Source organism: Phyllostomus discolor, chromosome 2, assembly GCF_004126475.2.
Source record: "Phyllostomus discolor isolate MPI-MPIP mPhyDis1 chromosome 2, mPhyDis1.pri.v3, whole genome shotgun sequence".
Classification (NCBI taxonomy): Eukaryota; Metazoa; Chordata; class Mammalia; order Chiroptera; family Phyllostomidae; genus Phyllostomus; species Phyllostomus discolor.
Window position 1 is genome coordinate 87,725,665 of NC_040904.2, and position 19,577 is coordinate 87,745,241.

The following is a 19,577-nucleotide window of genomic DNA, read 5'->3' on the forward strand; positions in this document are numbered from 1 at the left end:
TAAGAGTCATGTTTACATCTGCTGTATAGAAACTATTGCTAAATAAGTAAAATTGCCAGGTGTTCTGGTTTGGTAATTTGAGTTAGTTATTTGAGTGGATGCTAGGAATTTCTGTGATGGATGGTTATGGAGCAGGGGAGGAAGGAAGAGCAGGGCACGGTGGGGATGGAATAGAAAAGCAGCAGTGGCAAATAAGGTGAAGGAATAAAGGTAATAGGAAAAGACTTCACGGAACACACCTCGAGCTTATTCATGGAACAAATATTTGCCCACGGCGTGCTTGGCCCTGCGTCAGGTCCTGGAGACACCATGGTGAACATTCCACAGCCTTTGTTCTCTGTGTACAGTCAAGTCGGGTAGAAAGGAGGAAACAAGCCATTTTGTTGTGGGCTATTGAGTATAGGGTACAGTGGGGACATGGAGGGTGCACGTCTCTCAGACTAGAAAAGGCCAACAGAGGCTTGAGCTTCAGGTAACATCTAACCTAAGCCCTGAGCAGGAGTGAGAATTCCACTGTGAGGAGCTGGTAGTGCAGATGCTGTGAGGTCAGAGTTCATGGCAAGTTCCAGGGGATGACATGTTGCTCAGTGTGCGTAGAGCTTCAAGGGTGAAAATGGAGCAAACAAACATGAACTGTAAAAGTAAACAGGGGCAAGTCAGAAAGAGCCTTTGTGTTATGTTAAGGAAGAAGTTTGGACTTTTTCTGGAATACATTGCAGGACTGTTAAGAGAGTCATGCAGGAGAAGGGCATGAGCAGATATTTACAGTGTAGAGAGCTGAAGATGGCACAACTATAAGGAAGACGACCAGACAGCTAAACCAGTATGGTGGGGATGCAAAGGAGTGAACCATATGTAAAAAGTAAAAGGGACAAGGGGCAGAACTTGGTGAGAGAATAGATATCAGGGCAAGAAGCCAGTTGCAATGATTTGAATTTATAGTAAGAAAGTAGAGATGCGTGTTTTCCAGATGTTTATGTGAATGGAATGTTACCAGTTCAAAGTCCATGTGCCCCAATTCTTTGAAATGTCAAAGTGTAGAATAAAAAAAGGTTTACTGATAGAGATGGCGCCAACCGAGAGCATGGGAGGCCTAATCCTCAAATTGTCTAAAGAAAGTAGAGTTGAGACTTCTTATCTGTCAGGAAAAGGGAAAAATGGGAGAGGCAGGAAGTAATTGACAACCTCAGACATCTGGGTGCCAGCCGGGAGTCCAAGGAAGATTTTGCTGGTTAATGTGAGTCCTGTCACAAGATTTCTGCAAATCTTTGATAAACAGTGCATACTTCCCTTATCTCCTCAGGATAGGTACTTTGTGGGAAACACTCAAGAGGCAAACAGAATTCCTTTAATGATTGGCATGTCTCTATGCAAGACTAGGCAGAAGCTATTAGCCTGAAGGCCATGGGAACAAAGCAGGGTTGAACAAGACTGAGAGGCTGAGCATTTCTCTCTGTTCCAGGAAGGAATATCCATTTCCTGGCATGCTTCCCAGGAATATGGTGGAGGCAGTAGCCAAACCCAGGCAAAGTATTTTCCCTGAGAGGCTAGAAATCAAAGATATATGCATGAATGATAGTGAAGTGGGAAGCCAGATCCTGTGGCCTGGTTGGAATGAATTGTGGGTGCTTTCTAGTAAATTAATCCTGGGGTTTAGTACCAAGAAGATTAGGAACCAAGTGAGTAAATGAGGTGCAAAGTGAAGCCTATGAACCATGTTAGCACTAGGCAGGCCAGCTCTTTCTTGGTTGTTACCTGTGAGACTTGGAGTTAGGCCGTCTCCTGGCTTAAGGGCTGGGGCCAGTTTGTACTTCCCCCACCCCAGGGAAAAAAAGAGCATTACCTAAAGGAGGGAGGGGGATTCAGAGAGGGCTTTAGATCTGAGCTCCTGTATAGACTGAAGGAGAAGGTATTAACTAGAAGGAACTGTTGACAGTTTATCAAGTTATCAAAGAAAGCAACTGAAGGACTAATAAATAGCTCAGGGAAGCAGCAGGAAAGGAGATTAAAACTACAGGTTGGGAGTGAGAGGAGTTGACCTTGAATCTTTGTCTTTGAGAGAAGACAGAAGAAAAAACAAGTTTTGAAATTGGTAGGCAAGGTGGGGTTTTGGGCGAGTCCATGTATGAAGACCTTCCTATTATCAGGAGGCAGAGGCATTTTCTTAGAATAACTAGGATTGTGGTGGGAAGGACAGTATGCAGAAATAATGGGAAGCTCAGGTTCTGGGAACAGAAGTCGTAGGTTTGAATCCTGGCTCCTGCACATGTTGTCAGAGTGGCCTTGGGCATGTTTTTCAAACTTTGTCATTCTCAGTTGTATCATTTTAAAATGTAACCATGATAGTACCTTTCTTTTGTCAAGAGTTGTATCAAAGATTAAGGACTGAATTCATGTAAAGTATTTAGCATGTATCAAACTTTCCATAAAGTTTATTATTATTGGCAGGCAATATTTTATAATGGTCAAGAACCAGACTCTGAAGTCATACCTTCTGAGTTCAAATATGGCCTCTACCAGTTATGTGCTAGCAGTGTGACTGTGGGCATTATATAATTGACAAACATAATGCATAGTCATCAGGTGATCAATATATGTATTCAACTACATTGACAATAAATGAAGAGACTGTCTTCCTTCTTCTGCTTTGACTTATTTCCAGTGAGATCATTATGGCCCTACCCATGTCACACACATAGAATAAAAACCTTTGTTAATTTATAAAATGAAAGAGACAAACTATATGTTGTCTCTGCCTCAGTTTTCTCATTTGTAAAAATAGCACCTACATTTTAGACTTGGGAGTTGAGAGAATTAATAAACATTAAAGCCCTTAGCTTCTGGCACATAGGAAGCAATATATATGTTATATGTGTTTATCTGCATTATATATAGAAGCATTTTATATCAATCTAAAATTTATATAAAATTACTTAATATATTATTTATTTTAATAAAATTTATTATTATCTTCACTCATCATCAGTAAGGTAACGGAGAATTTATAATGGGCACTGTGGGACTGGGTGAGACAAATTAGATGAACAAAAAGACTTCCAACTAGCACTGAAGGCCAGCCTGAGACTGGAAACTTTTTATAGTGGTGCCGGACCACGGGAGCAGCCAGCAAGCTGGGGGATTGTACCTAGAGAAGAAAAATGATTGGAAGAGTTCAAAGTTTAGATTTATTAGCAGACCAGTTATGAATGGAAAGGAGCCAGGGAGCTGAAGGTGGTACTACGATATCTATCCAATTTTGAGAGAAGAATGAGAGTCATTGACAAATAACAGAGAAGGTTATAAAACTACTGAAACATGTTTTCAGACTAGTACTGACAGCTGTTGTGTGGAGGTGACTTAGATTTCATTATATTTATCACACTGCCTTTTCTTTTTGCCTGTTTCTGTTTCTCTCCCCTCCCCTCCTCAACAGCCCTTCCTAGGCTCTTATTTTTTCTTCTCTGCATATTTTCTTTTCATGCCTTATATTTTGTTTGCCTTCCAGCAAAATAACATAAAGAAACATATAATAAAGCAAAGAAGCATTGTTTCTATATTCACTCCCTCCCATATTCTTCGAGCACCTTGCACAGTAATGTTTGTTCTGACTGATGCAGAAAAAAGCATCTGGCATGTTCATTACCTTCAAGGGTCTCTGTGGGAGGAATTCACATGAAATTATTATGCATATATTGTTCATAAAAATGATAATCGTCATGCAATCAAATGTCAAAAAATATGGAGCAGCTATTAAATGTGGGTGGTCAAAAAAGGTGCTTAGGAAGGAAAAATAACATGAGCTGAAGCAAATCAAGACAACTTTTTAGAAATGAGAGTTTAGAGGGACTTGCTGAGAAAACGAGCGTGCTGGTTTGGGGTTACAGTGTAGGGGTCTGAGAGAGCAGAGGAACAGTAGTGCAGCACAGGGCAGGCGTGGCCAACAGGACAGAAATCAGCCTGGCAGGAGAGCAGAGGGTGGTAAGTTGAGTAGGAGGTAAGGCTGGACGCTTACCCACACACAGTGCATAGCTTGCCAGGTAAATTAATAAGTATGTGTTCCACTACATTGAGAATAAATGAGGAAGAGACTCCCATGAGCTTGTATTCTTGTGCTTCAGATTCTTGCCATTATGATAATGATATCCTAACCATGTAATAAGTGCCTAAAAAACTTGTGTTAATTTAGAAACTAGAAGAGGCAAAATGTGTAATGCTAGGCTTTTAAAGAATGGGAATACAGTGACTTTTTGGATTAAGAATGTAAACACCATCATAAAATTATAGGAAAACAAAAAGTTGGCCTTTTGCAGGCCAAACTGAGGATAGGGGCCGCAGAGTGGTCTGGTGGGAAACACGTCCTAGCCTATTACTAAATTCTCTGTGTAAACAGCTTTTCCTCCCCCGTAACCACTCTTTCTGGTGCCTTGTCTCTTTCAAGGTAGCTGTTGTTTCCATGTATAGCCTAAAGCAGCATGAAGTTTTGAGAACCAGGTTAAGCTCTCCCAACACTAAAGGTCAGGGAGTGTAGAGATCATAAAATGTGAATTTTTTCGTGAGGTAAGGGCACAGGGACAAGAACTGCCAGTGAAACAGCTAAACCTGTCTTTCAATAGTGGGTGTCTTATTAGTATTCATGAAGAACATATAGATAACATCTTGACAGAGTTAAAGTTTCAGTTTGAAGTGCCATTGCTTTTCAGTAAGGAGTGCATTTAAAGACACTGCATGAATGGAGTTACTGAATTGCTTCTAAAACAAGAGTATTACTTTATTGAAGGAGATATTTTTCATTTAATCTGTCTACAATTTAGAATTGTCATTAGAATTACAATAAATAATGATTATCACTTGTAGGGCTTTTATCTTCAGAGTTTTAGAGTTAATCTAATTTAATTGTCTCCTGAAGTCACCAGAGATACTCTCTTGGTTTTCTCCTGAGAACCCTGAAAGTGTTCCCTTTCCAGCCGCCCTGTGCTCTCTGTAGGTATTTCCATGGCCCATAAGCTATGTCTTTTATGGGAAATGCCCGGACAGTCAAGAGATAGAAGGCTTTCTATTAGAGTTCCTTGTCCTAGGTAAGCCTTTGGGCTCTTGAGTTAGGCCTCCTGGTTCTAGTACCAGCTTTTGCTGTGCTGTTGTGTGACCCCAGGCAGGTTACCCTCAGCTTCTTCTTCTGGGATTCATAGTAGTACCAGCTTCAGAGTGTTTTTGTGAGAACAACTGAGATAATGAATATTAAGTATGTAGCAAATAGTTCATGATAAATGCTAACTGTTTATTAGTAGTGTTTTAAAAGTATTACTAGGAACATGTCATTCTGGGAAGTTGTTATATATGGTAAAGTGTTAGGTGAGGAAATTAAAAGCCAGTAAATACCTTTTCCAGGGACTGCTGTGTATCTGACTCAGTTCTAAGCACTGGGACAGAAAAGGAAGAAGCCGTGGTGTCCCCCCTCTAGAAGTTCCAGTCTGTTGGGGGACAGGGGAGATAAAACACTGTGGTGAGTGCTTGACCTAACCTGGTCAAGTAAAATCAAAGTTCAAGAGATTTTGATATAAGGTTTTCACAGAAACCTTCAGAGAGGAAGGGAAGTGGGACTGGTGCCTTGGAGGATGAAAAGAACTTTGACAGAAAACAGAATTTTAGGGTGAACAAGCCTTCAGAGTTGGGGTGTTTGCCAGCTTCTCTGTCAGCAGGACACCCTGAAAGATTGACAGCAGGGAGTGTCTTAAAAGCAGCAGGACTCTTTTGGAAGATTGTAAGTAGGTCGGTGTAATTTATGTGGAAGCTCTAGAGCTACCACTTTGTCACCATTTCTTTGTTTTTTTGTTTTGTTTTGTTTTCTCTCTTCTCTATAGACCCAAGAAAGCTGTGAAGCTCTGCAGGTTTAGTGTGACCCAGAAGGGGCCTTACTGGCAGTCAGAATGTGTGGTATCCTAACAATGAGATTTCATGGATCTCCCTTACCTTCCCTGTCTTACTGCCTCTGAATTTCCATTAATATGATTTGAATGGAATTTTACTGGCCACTTAGGAAATAGTTTAAAACTCTAAAATACCCCTGTGACATAGTTAAATTCACACAATGTTTTAAAGACTAAAATGTACTGATTACCTAAGTTGTAAGAGAACATGATAGAAAGACTTAGAGGCTCTTATTTGAGAAACATATGACTATGCCACAGTGCTGTTTCTGAGTATCTCTCAGACAATGTAAAGGAAGTTTTCATCTTCATGTTTAAGTTTCTGAGACTAGAGGTTATGTCTTCTGGGCCACATGTGGACCACTTTTAAATGGGAGCCATCTGTGCTCCCCTGAAGAGCTTCGTAGGCCAAGTTTTAGCATTAGTAGCTGCTGGTTAAACCTATTCTCCCTCTGCAAAGCTTGTGGGTAAAGAGGGGATTTGCTGATACAGAGTCAGAACCCTCTACGTGCCAGGCTCTATACTGGGTGTTATATAAAAATGTGTTCTCACAGGAGAGCTGCTATTCAGTTTTAACATGTGAGGAAGGATCAGCAAATTAATAACTTCACAACAAGTAGACAGTGGCAGAGGCAGGATTCTAAATGAGGCCTGGCAGGCTCCAGTGTTCATTTTTTTCTTTTGTTAAATGAGGTTTTTGCTTTGTATGTTTATTCTATGATATGTCTTCTTTAAATTTCCCATGAAGATAGAGCGCAGTAAAGGTCTTCATGAATGGACTTGCTGCATTTGAAGAATGCAATTAAATGGAGTTTTTCCTAATTTATCACCAAGTTGATTTATGTTTAATTCAGTACAAAGAGTATCTAATTGCTCATCCTGGTAGAAAGGTGCACACGTGGGTTGGTTTGTTTTTACAAGATAAATGAATATTCAGTATTGTGGATAGATACCTTCAGCCTCCATCATTTCACAATTTCAGCAGCATAATTTGATACTGAATCTTTCATAGTTAAATAACCTGACTTCAGTTATTCTAGAATTGCAATACAGAATGGAAGGATGACCCCTTCTGAATAAAGTCTAACCACTTGCTTCATTTATTTCTTATAGATTGTTTGCTTAATATGCTCTTGTTCAGGAACAAAAAGACAACATGGGGGGCGGTTTGGAAATAATTACAAGGGTAGTCCTCCGTTACTATCAGAAAATTAACAGTTTTTCCTTTTCCTCATTGTTTATGTAGGATGAATTAAGTCTTAGGTTAAGTCTTAAAATCCTGCTGTCTTTGCCCTTGTCTTGCCCATCTTTTGCTTCATCTTTTCATGCATTCTTCGTTCTTGCTTTCACTCTTCTCTTTTGCTTTCTCATTACTTCTGAAGGATAATCAGGAATATCATTTCCCCTCTCTTTTGCCTTCTTCTGATGTTTTGAAAGTAGATCCTTAAGGAATTAAAAAGTAATTAGGTAACTATGAATTATTAAAATTTCCTGTTAGTAGTTTGAAGTATTTCAAGATAATCATTCTTGACTATCTTGTTTGATGTACACCCTCTCCAATTGACTTACTCATTTCTCCATCTTTCATTCAAACTAAAAATATATTCCATGCCTGTTGTGTTGTAGGCACTGTGCTGAGGGTTGTCAACCTTATTTCTCCCAAGTCCAGGTGGTTCTCACACACCACATGTCACCTTGACCTGCATATTAGTTATGCATAATTTTCAGAACTTCTCTCTCCATTTTCCCACTTAGGGAATAATAACTGAATTCAGAAGAATGGGAGAGATCAGGGGTTAATTTTGAAACCCCCATACTGTATATAAATAGTGAATTATTGCAAAGATTCAGCATGGAAGTTCATATAGTTGCTTATGACAACGCTCCCAATTAACTGACCTTGATGTTCTGGTGAACCAGGATGCTTTTGAACACATAAAAATAAATAAAGTTTTGAATCAACAAGAAAAAGGCCTAGTGATGGAGATAGGATGTATACAAATACTTGTTATTTAAGGTAAAATGTGGTTAAGTGTCATCGGTAATACAAAATCTTTCTAATGTATTTCTGGGGAAGAACAGATTAATATGGGGTATATCAGAAGAGATACATAGTACCTGTAGTGGCATGTCAGCTACATGATAAGAATTAGAATAGACGGGGAAGGGGGTTAAAGTGGTTATTTTGAACCCAAAAGCCACATATCCTATCCATAAATGTGACTCTCGATATTCTATTTTCTGGTTGAATATTGAAATTATATGTATACACACAGAGGCACATATACTTAAACACATTTCACACATAAGTGAGATAGCATAATGAAAATCCTTAAAGCTAAATGATACATTTTTCTCTAGGCATTGGCAACCACTTTAACCTTTCTTGTTTATAACAACTTATAGTTTCCTATTGATTTCTGTTACTCTTTTAAAAATGTGTTATCATGAAATATTGGGTCTCCAGTACAGGTTTAATTACCACTCAAGCAGCTCATCCTGAAGTGATTAATAAGCCACAAAAATAACCATTTCCTCTTCTCTCCATATAGCATTGGTATTTTTGGAAATTGGGTTGCCTGTGCCAAGTTTTATTTGTAGATAGAATGGGAATTGTTAAATGGTCTATCATCAGTTTACAAGAAATCTTTGTTCCTTTATAAAGAGCAAACCAGATAACTAATTCCATTTAGAGTTTTCAATAACTTCTTGTACTCTTCAGGCAGCCACACAAATCATGGAATTGCTTCAGATAGATACTCAGCAGAAGTTTGTTGCTGAGAAAACCACAGGAACCTGGTTTTCTGTTCTCTTTCCTGTTTTATTTTTTTTGACTAGACATGGCTTTTAATAAATTAATGAGGATTTTTATGAAAATGACTACTTGAAAATATTTTATAATAAATGAGGATTTTTTTATTGTAGCACAAGAAATAATTTGACTGTTTATCAGTAGTGGAATAAGTGGATAAATTGAGATATATTCTTATTTTGGAATGTTACATAGTTAATACCAAATGAGAATGATCAAGGTATACTGGTTTAGAGAGCATGATATAGGCAATGTAAAAATATTAATGGCTATGCTTACTTGTTATAGTTATATATAAAAAAGGTACAAAATGATAGTTCTTAAAGATATTAAAGCTGGATAGGGTAGGCAAGACAGGTAAAGGCAGGATGTTTATAATACAGAAGAGAATTCAGAAATAGGCTCATACATGTGCTAATTTAGGATAGAATAAAAGTGGCATTTCAGAGGAATGAGGGAAACCTGGATTATTCAATAAATGGTATTGGAACAGTTGTTCGACTAGGTATTTGGGGGGAAAAAAGCTATTTCCCTTCTTTACTCCTTTTATCAGAATGACTTGCAGATCAAATATTTAAAACTTTTAACATAATGAAGTCATGCATGTTCTAGAAGGAAACATTATTGATTTGTTTTTTAATTTGAAGTGAGGAAGACCTAAGTATGACTCCAAATCCAGAAATAATTAAGGAAGGATACATTTCCCTATGCCATATTGTTTTGAAGGCTTGAGAACTGGATAAATCTTGAAAGTATGTGTGGGCAACATGACATTAAAAGTTTATTGATACCACTTTTCAAGCATTTGGACTAAGACAAAATTATACTGACCAAAAAGGCCACTACGTGTGTTTTTAGCAACAGTAATTGTCATTGTGGAACATTTAAATAGATGATATTTAGTTTACTATTGAACATTTGCACGTGTATGTTTAAACCATAATTTGTATATTGTTACTTCAAGTGAATGAATGAAATATAACAAATCAAACAGATGGTGATAAAGTATGTAAGAAACTGGACAGGTATAGTTTACCGCTGGGCTACAGGGCTAGAACATGATGATGTAGGTCAACCTCATTTTATGCTGTTTTTACCTTTATAATATGAATGTGTTGTTTTTATTTAGAAAAACTTTTTTTTATCTTGTATTTTTTTCCCATTACCATTTAGTCCCCTTATACCCTCCTCACCCCAGTAATCACAGTGTTATCCATGAGTCCTTTTTCCTTTTTGCTCAATCCTTCCACCCCCTAACCTCCCCTGCCTCTGCTAGTTGTCACCCTGTTCTCCATCTATGACTCCGTCCCTATTTTCCTTGTTAGTTTAGTTTGTTCATTAGATCCCACATATGAGTGAAATTACACAGATTTGTCTTTCTCTGACTGGCTTGTTTCACTTAGCATAATGTTCTCCAGGTCCATCCATGCTGTAGCAAAGAGTAAAATTTTTCTTCATTTTCACAGCTGGGTAGTATTCCATTGTGTGGATGTCCTATAGTTTTATCCACTCCTTATTGAAGGACACTTGGGCTGCTTCCATATCTTGGTAATTATAAATAACACTGCAATGAACATAGGGATGCTTATGTTCTTTCAAATTAGTGTTTTGTGTTCCTTTGGATATATTCCCAGAAGTGGGATTGCTGGGTCAAAAGACAGATCCATTTTTGATTTTTTGAGGTATCTCCATACTGCTTTCCACAGTGGCTAGGCTACACCAATCTGCATTCCCACCAACAGTACAGAAGGGTTCCCCTTTCTCCACATCCTTGCCAACACTTGTTTGTTGATTTATTAATGATAGCCATTCTGACAGGTGTGAGATGATATCTCATTGTGGTTTTAATTTATATTTCTCTGATGATTAGTGACATTGAGCATCTTTTTATATGTCTGCTTATTGGCCATCTGTATGTTGTCTTTGGAAAAGCAGCTATTCAGGTCCTCTGCCCATTTTTTTTTTCAGTTGGATTGTTCATTTTTTTGCTGTTGACTTTTATTAAATTCTTTATAAATTTTGGATATAAACTCCTTATCAGATGTATCAGCAAATATGTTCTCCCATTCAGTGGGTTGTCTTTTTATTTTATTGACGGTTTCCTTTGCTGTGCAAAAACGTTTTAGTTTGAAGAAGTCCCAGTTGTTTATTTTTTCTTTTGTTTCCTTGCTTGGGGAGGTATATCTAATGAAAAATTGCTGTGAGCAATGTCTGAGATTTTGCTACATATGTTTTCTTCTAGGATTTTTTTTTTTGGTTTTGGATTTAACATTTAAATCTTTTATTTATTTTGAATTTATTGTTGTGTGTGGCATAAGAAGGTGGTCTAGTTTCCTTTTTCTGCACATATCTGTCCAATTTTCCCAACACCATTTATTAAATAAACTTATCTTTAGCCCATTGTGTGTGCTTGCTTCCTTAGTCAAATATTATATGACTATAAAGGTGTGGTTTTATTTCTGGGCTCCCTGTTCTGTCCCATTGATCTATGTGTCTATTTTTATGCCAGTACCATGCTGTTTTGATTACTATGGCCTTGTAGTATAGTTTGATATTAGGTAATGTGATTCCTCCAACTTTGCTCTTGCTTCTCAGGATCACTGTTGCTATGCAGGGCCTTTTATCGTTCCATATACATTTTTGAAATATTTGCTCTAGTTCTTTGAAATACGTCATTGGAATCTTGATAGAAATTGCTTTGATACTAGGTAGTGCAATTCCTCCAACTTTGTTCTGATTTCTCAGGAACGCTGTTGCTATGCGGGGCCTTTTATCATTCCATATACATTTTTGAAATATTTGCTGTAGTTCTGTGAAGTACATCATTGGAATCTTGATAGGAATTTCTTTGATACTAGGTAGTGCAATTCCTCCAACTTTGTTCTGATTTCTCAGGAATGCTGTTGCTATGTGGGGCCTTTTATCATTCCATATACATTTTTGAAATATTTGCTGTAGTTCTGTGAAGTACGTCATTGGAATCTTGATAGGAATTTCTTTGATACTAGGTAGTGCAATTCCTCCAACTTTGTTCTGATTTCTCAGGAATGCTGTTGCTATGCGGGGCCTTTTATCGTTCCATATACATTTTTGAAATATTTGCTGTAGTTCTGTGAAGTACATCATTGGAATCTTGATAGGAATTGCTTTGATACTAGGTAGTGCAATTCCTCCAATTTTGCTCTTGTTTCTCAGGATCGCTGTTGCTATATTGGGCCCTTTGTGGTTCCATATAAACTTTTGAAATATTTGTTCTAGTTCTATGAGATACATTATTGGAATCCAATAGGAAGTGTATTGAAATCTATAGATTGCTTTGGGAGAAAAACTTTGTTTCTTCAGAATTTGGCATTTCTGAAAGATAACGTCACATAACATAGCCTGGCTATTACCTCGCAGTTTCAGTGAATTACCCACTGGGGGAGAGAAAACAAGGGAGTAAAACTGTCACTGAATTGCAGTACATATGTAATGGAGTGGCACAAATGCATTTGTAGATTGTGTGTCACACATGGTACTGGGGATTCTCATCCGACAAAGGGAACTAACAGTGTTTTTTCATTGCCTCTTTGGAAGCTGCACATAACTAGTTTTTGAAAAATATGTGTCATTTTAGGAAAGTTTTATTTTAAATCCAAAACATTTGATTCTTACAAAGTACTCATTTTATTTAGTAATACTTCCAATTTCAGATTTGTCATAGTGTAGAATGCAAAATTTATGTAAATTATTATAATAGCCATCAGAGAAGGTGTGGAGGGCCACCTCTGTGAGCACCTGTGCTCCCCCAGGCGGCATCTTTCACATTTCTCTGGTCAGAAACTTTGAGAAACCCTGCCCTAAATAAATATGAACAGGTGGCAGAAGTTTGTAATCATTCCAACACTTTATTTGGGTTTTGAGTTCTGAAGCTACAGAGTGGAAGGAAGTAGATTTCATAAAAGGCAAATGTTATTAGCTCATTTTGGCCCACTAAAATGCATGTTTGCTTATATACTGTATTTTGCCACGTATAATGCACATTTTTTGCCCAAATTTTTGAGGGGGAAATAAGGATGCACATTATATGTGGGTAGTATATGAAGTAACTTGTATCTATTCTTGTGTTTTGTAATTGTTACAGAAAATTTCTTGTACCATAGTACGTTAAAAAATAAATGCTACAATTCCTTTATAATATAAAAGTAAATATCTAAATATAAATAAATGAAAATTGAATTAAAAAACTAAAACGAAAGATTTTTTTCCTGAAAGTTTGGGCCAAAAACATGGGTACGTATTATACAGGGCAAAATACAGTACTCAGAATTCTTACTGAATTCAGTAAACTCCTGAGTTGGTAGACACCTTAGTCATTAAAATTTTAATCCAATTAAAGCTAAGGAAAGTAAACAAATTAATAGTAGTCAAACTTACTTTGATTTCTCTATTTTTCTCCTTTTTTTCCTTTTCCCAGGTCACAGTAATGAAAGGCAGTAGTAGAAATAAAGATCATTCAGCAGAAGGAGAAGGGGCTGGAAAACGACCCAAAAGAAAGTGTCTTCAGTGGCATCCATTGCTCGCAAAAAATCTCGTTGACTTTTTAGAAGAGGAGGAAGACGAAGAGGAAGAGGAGGATATTGATAAGGTAATTCCTCCATTTGTTATATAAGTTTAAAGGTTTTTTTGAGCATTCATTCAGTAAACACCTATAGTGTAAAAGATGTGCTTATAAAGTTTGTGTAATTTGAATCCTATTTAACTACTTAATCTACGTTTTTATTCCAAAAGTGGATGATTCTTAAAGTGTCTGTACTTCCTGATAGTTTAGACTGAAACAGAGCTTTCTTAAATAGTATTTTCATCAGTTAACTAATGATTTGATGGTAATGTTGGGATGCAATGGAGATGGGGGTTTCATAAAATTTGGTGTGCTTACCTGGCAGCCAACCTGTTGCTCCTCTGGCCTCTTTCTTTGCTTCTAGCCTAGCCCGGCCACTGTAGGCAGTCCCATGGCTGTTGAGTCCTCATCTCTGTGGCATCTGGCTGCTCTCACCCCATCAGGCCGCTGTGGCAGTCAGTCTTCCATGTCCCTTTCTCTGGACTCACATGTGAGCAGCCAGCTTTTGTTTGGAAAGTCATACAACCATGCAGGTGACTTTAGAAAGCCACATATTCCTCCAGGTCTTGGCATAACTCCTCGTCATTAAGGGCTATGTCCCCAACAGATGGGACTCCTCATTTCAAGTGTTCCTCCCACCCAGTTCATTCCAGGTCAGAGGATTTCCTTCGTAGCACTTCTTACTATTTGCCTTGTGTTTAACCATGTCCTTGTTTATGTCTGTTTTTCTCAACTGGAATATAAGCTCAATAAGAGCAGCGGTCTTGCCCCTCTTTATGCTCCTGTCCTTTCTTAGAACTTGGAATGGTGCCTGGCACAGAGTAAGTATTGAACAGATATATACTCAGTGGAAGAATAAATGACTACATATTTTGTGTTACTATAAATTTTATAAACACATTTTTGGTATTCTTCAGGCCTTTGACATCCTTTTATTCTTTTGCTTTTAGCTTGTGTTGGCTCCCTTTTCACTGTCTCATCTGGTATTGTAAACATTTTTCCTGTTTTCTCAAGACACATTCTCTAGATACATTTTACCGTTTTTCTCACTCTTGCCCTTTTTTCCTCTTTCACAGAGAAATTAAAAATGACTTCTTGAGTTTCCTCTCCTTTACTCACCTGTACACTTTTCTTCTTACTCATCTTTTCCTCCTTCTTTCCTTGTTCAGAGAAATAGGTGTTACTCCTTCTTTTTGAGGACATTGCAAAGTTATACTTACTTTGATCTTTCTGACGCATTTGCACCTGTTGATCACTTGCTTCTTGAAACTGTGTCTATATATATGACATCACTGATTTCTATTTCTTCCCAAATGAATTTGCCTAGTTTCTTTTGGTTGATGCTCCTCCATTACTCTACCCTCCAGTGTTAATTTCTTCTGGGCCTCTTACTTTAATTCCTGGACTTGAATTTCTGACTACTTACTTGACACATCCAGTTAGACATCACGTAAGAATTTCAGTTTGATTTTAGTTACAAACAACACTGGATAGTATTTTACTACTGAAGAAAATAGTCAAAAGGCAAATAATGAAAAAATAGCAAACCATTACATAAATGCTGTAAAAGAAATTTGTAAATATTCTACACATGTAAAATATGTAAAACTGAGTTATTTTTTATTAAATGTATTGTAAAACAAAACAAAACAAAAAAAGAATCTCAGTTTGAACATGCTCAAAATGAAGCCTTTTTCTCTCTGTCCTCCAAACCCCATTCTCCTGCATCGTCCCTTTCTCAGTAAGTGGCAGCTCCTATTTTCAGGTTGCTTCCCCCGGAAACCTTGTCTGTTTTCTTTTGTACAAATCTCATATTAGTTCACTCATCAGCAAATTATCAGCTGTGCTTTCAAAATATGTCCTCAGTTTGACCATTTCCCAGCAACTTCACTACTACTGACTGACTCCAAGCTGCCACCATATCTGGTACATATTATTCTCTGTCTCACTCTGCCTCTGCTCTTTTCCTTCTGCAGTCTGTTTTCAACAAAGCAGCCAGAAGCATCCTTTCAGGGTGGAAGGCTGCTTGCACTGCTCTTCTGCCCCAGGAGGGCAGGGAATTCCTATGCTCACTGCTCTGGGTACATCATCTACAACAGTGCCTGGTCTCTGCTGAGAGCGACTTCAAATTCAGCCTGTCAATACTGATCTTTCTGCCGTGTGCCAGATCTAATTGCTTTCATTTGAGAAAACGTATTCTTTGTTTTGTATGAAGGAGTCTTGCCACTGAAGCTAGAAACAGCCTTCCTTTTTCAAACTTTACATCCAATTAGATACCTCTTACTCTCACCTTATAAATAGTGTCTTTGTTCACATTATCCATTCTCATTGTTGCTGCCTTGACTCAGCACTGTTCCCTTTTTTGTCTGGACAGCTGGAATAAACTTTTATCTGCTCTCTCTAGTTTTGGTTACTTCTAGTTTTTCTGTTATAATTCATGCTTTACGCTAATGACAAGATTTGTCTTAAGATACAAATCTAACAGTGTCTCACCTGTGGTTTTAAGCAGGCTTTCCATGTCCTAGTCTAGTACTAATGTTGATTTGTTACCAAGTATTACAGTACTGAGCCCCTGGTGAAAGAAAAATAAATTCAGATAGTTTTTCATTTTTATTTAATTTTATTTATTTAATCACATATTTATTTCCATATTCATTTTTTTTGGTTAGTTAGTATTACTAGATAGTAGTTAAAAACATATTTTTGATGTCTGTACTTGACAAAATAAAAAGTTGGCCATCTGTGTTGGACCCCCAAAGTTTCTTATTGGTCTGTACAATCTGAAACTAACTTTTAAACAAGTAGTTGGCAAACTTGTTTACATGATTAAAAGCATGTTTGGGGTTTCTTTTTTTGAGGTGACAGAACACATTCTTCATGAAGTGGCTTCTCCCTTCTACTTCTCATGTCCGTGGTCTAATCTTTTACATATCATTGCTATTGAACTGCATATTGATATTTGAATAAAGCATCCAGCCTTAATCCCTGTTAGTTCCTCCATGTCTCCCCATTGACTACCTGGCATTCCAATTCACCTTCCAGAATTTAGCTCAGACAACAACTTTTCTGGGGAGACTTCCGTGTGCTTCTACACACCTAATAGAGCTTTGTTATTTTACTGGTTCCCTGTTGCAGTCAGCATACTGCTTTTTAATTTATTTGTATATATGTCTTTCTCTCCTCCCAAAACAGTGAGCTCCTTGGGTCAGGATTTTATGTTATTTATCTCTTTCCAACTCTTGGCTTGAGTTTTGTAATTTTGCAACTGCATCAAAAATTAGTCTGTTGTGAAGGGAAATGTATTTACTTCCTCAGCCTACACCCTACATATTTGTCTGCTTATTTTCCTTTAGCTTCTTCTCACTTTGAGAATGCTAAATAAGTGTTCCTTGAAAATGCAAATTATTGCTAATAGTTGTATACATAATAAAAAAATAAACCCATATGGCCTTTAATCCATTAATAATCCCTAATGTATTTCCAAATCAGATAGCTATGATTACAAGTTTGTGCTGTATTATTGGTGTTTGAAGATAACTGATGGTTAATTAAATGCATTTGCAATACTTAATTTAAACTTGAAGGCTTTTTAAAAAAATACCAAATTAGATTAAGCTAGCGATTTGCCCTAGAGTATCTTATCTGTAACAGTTGCCCAATAAACGTGATATAAAAGAACATGGTTGCCTTTATAACAGTGGTTCTCAAAGTGTGATTTTTATACCAGCAGCACAAGCATCAGCTGGGACTGTGTTCGAAGTACAAATTCTTAAGCCCAGACCCAGATCTTCAGAATCAGAAACTCTGGGAATGGGATTGAACAATCCATTTTAACAAGGCGTTTAGGGATTTCAGTGCCCACCGAAGTTTGAGAACTACTGACCTACTATATAAAGCAGACTCACAACAACCTCAGTCCTTCCTGATTTTAACTATGAAACAGGAAATTAAAGAAATGCTTTTAGTAAGCATTATGGACTTCTGTTTACAGTTGCATTGTTTCTAAGAAAGAAGTGTAAAATCATACTTTAGCATTAGAAGATATTTAATAATCTTAATATATTCTGAGATTCTGTAATCAAAGATGTGCTTTAAGGAATTTAACCTTTAGCCATGTGCAAAAAGTATTTGTAAGAGACCAAAAGCAGGAATACTAGGCCATAGGCAAGAGTGGCACTGGGACAGCAGCAATGAAACTTATACAGATGGAATGGAGAGAACCAGGGAGCACTGTCCAGTCCTTGAAGACCTTGAGTTGAATGAAATGCTTAGAAAAAGGGAGGATTCAGAACTGATTTTGAGGGTTTGGGCCTGGATGAGTTTATTTTTATCACTGTAGCATTTCACTAGACAGGAGAGCTTCATACTTACAAGCTTGAAAATTTACAATGTAGTTCTTCCTTCCTTCAATGTTAAATTTCTATTTTGATTGTTACAGTAGAAGGCTATCTACTTGTGATGTACACAAAAACATTACATGGTGTTAGATTTTATTATCTATCTTCATGTGAAACATTTTCATATTATTAGCTATAAAAAGCACTTTACAAAGAAGAGAAAGACAGCTGTTAATATTTGTGTACTCTGTGTGAATATTGTTAATAATCTTGAAACCCATATACTACAATGGGTTTATTCATTCATTCAACAGTTAAATACTAATGCTCCACCAGACATTGAGCTAGGTATGCTATGTAAGGAAAAAATGTTAGCAATTATAACACAATGTAATGTATTATAATAGCATATATGCACAGGTTACTATAAAAACTAGGCAGAAGAATACACCGTAAGTTGTTTACCAACCCCTAACAGTGGTTGATAATTTTGAAAAAATAATTTTTTTATCAATTTTAAATTGTTTAAGTGGAGCTAAGGAAAAAATACAATTTGAGCTGTGGCTGGTGTGTCTTGGTTGGTCATCATCCAGCAAAGCAAAATATCACTGGTTGGATTACCAGTCAGGGCACAGTCCTGGGTGACAGGTTCGGTCCTTGGTCTCCCCAGTTGGTATGCACATGCAGAAGGCAACCAGTTGGGAGTTCTGGCCAAGATGGAGGCATAAGTAGAAACCCTTCACTTCCTCACACAACCAAAAGGAAGATAACAAACAATCTAAAAACAATAAACAGCCAGAAGTACCAGAAAATCAAACTGCATGGAACTCTGACAACCAAGGAATTAAAGAAACGTTTACCCAGACCAGTAGAAGGATGGAGACAGGCAGCCAGGTGGGCAGAGAGGACCTGCAGCAAGGTGGCGGACTACATGAGCAAGGCAGGGCTAGGTGAATGGGAAACTAAGACTCAAAGCTACCAGTAAACTATGGCAGGGGTTGCCACGGTGGGAGAAACTCCCAGTCCCACATGAGAGAGTTCATTGGAAAGTAGAGCTAGAGCCAAACAAGTAGCTGCATTGTTCCCTCTCTGACTCCTCTCCCATACACAGTGCCACAATGCAGCAGCAAAGAGGGTTGCCTCGCCAGGTGAATTCCTAATGCCTTGCCCCCCCCCCCCCCCCCCCCCCCCCGCCCAACATAACAGATGCACTGAGACAAAAGAATATGGCCAAAATGAAAGAATAGATAGAGCTCCAGAAAAAAAAAATACAACTAAGCGATGGAGAGATAGCCAACCTATCAGATGTAGAGTTCAAAACACTGGTAATCAGGATGCTCACATAAATGGTTGAGTATGTTTGCAAAATAGAGGAAAAAGTGAAGGCTATGAAAGTAAAATAAAGGAAAATGTACAGGAACCAACAGTGAAGGGAAGGAAACTGGGACTCAAATCAATGGTTTTGAGCAGAAAGAAGAAATAAACATTCAACCAGAACAGAATAAAGAAAGAAGAATTCAAAAATTGAGGATAGGCTTAAGAGCCTCTAGGACAACTTTAAATGTTCCAACATCCAAATCATAGGGGTGCCAGAAGAAGAAGAGGAAGAGCAAGAAATTGAAAACTTATTTGAAAACATAATGAAGGAGAACTTCCCCAATCTGGAGAAAGAAATAGACTTCCAGGAAGTCCAGGAAGCTTAGAGAATCCCAAAGAAGTTGGACCTAAGGAAGCACACACCAAGGCACATCATCATTACATTACCCAAGATTAAAGAGAAGGAGCAATCTTAAAAGTAGCAAGAGGAAAGGAGAGAGTTACCTACAAAGAAGTTCCCATAAGACCACCAGCTGATTTCTGATAAGAAACATTGCACATAAGAAGGGGCTGGAAAGAAGTATTTG

At 37.6% G+C, this 19,577-nt stretch overlaps 1 protein-coding gene across 16 annotated transcripts in view; it reads left to right on the plus strand.

Moving 5' to 3' along the window:
* Nucleotides 1-19,577, plus strand: part of BBX (BBX high mobility group box domain containing) — a 263,476-nt gene that overhangs the window by 159,690 nt on the left and 84,209 nt on the right. For all 16 annotated transcript variants that reach the window (XM_036018045.1, XM_036018041.1, XM_028504979.2 and 13 more), the window contains one exon: nt 13,193-13,363. In XM_036018045.1, coding sequence (XP_035873938.1) covers nt 13,202-13,363 — 162 coding nt within the window. In that variant the 5' untranslated portion in view covers nt 13,193-13,201. The remainder of the gene's footprint in view (nt 1-13,192; nt 13,364-19,577) is intronic.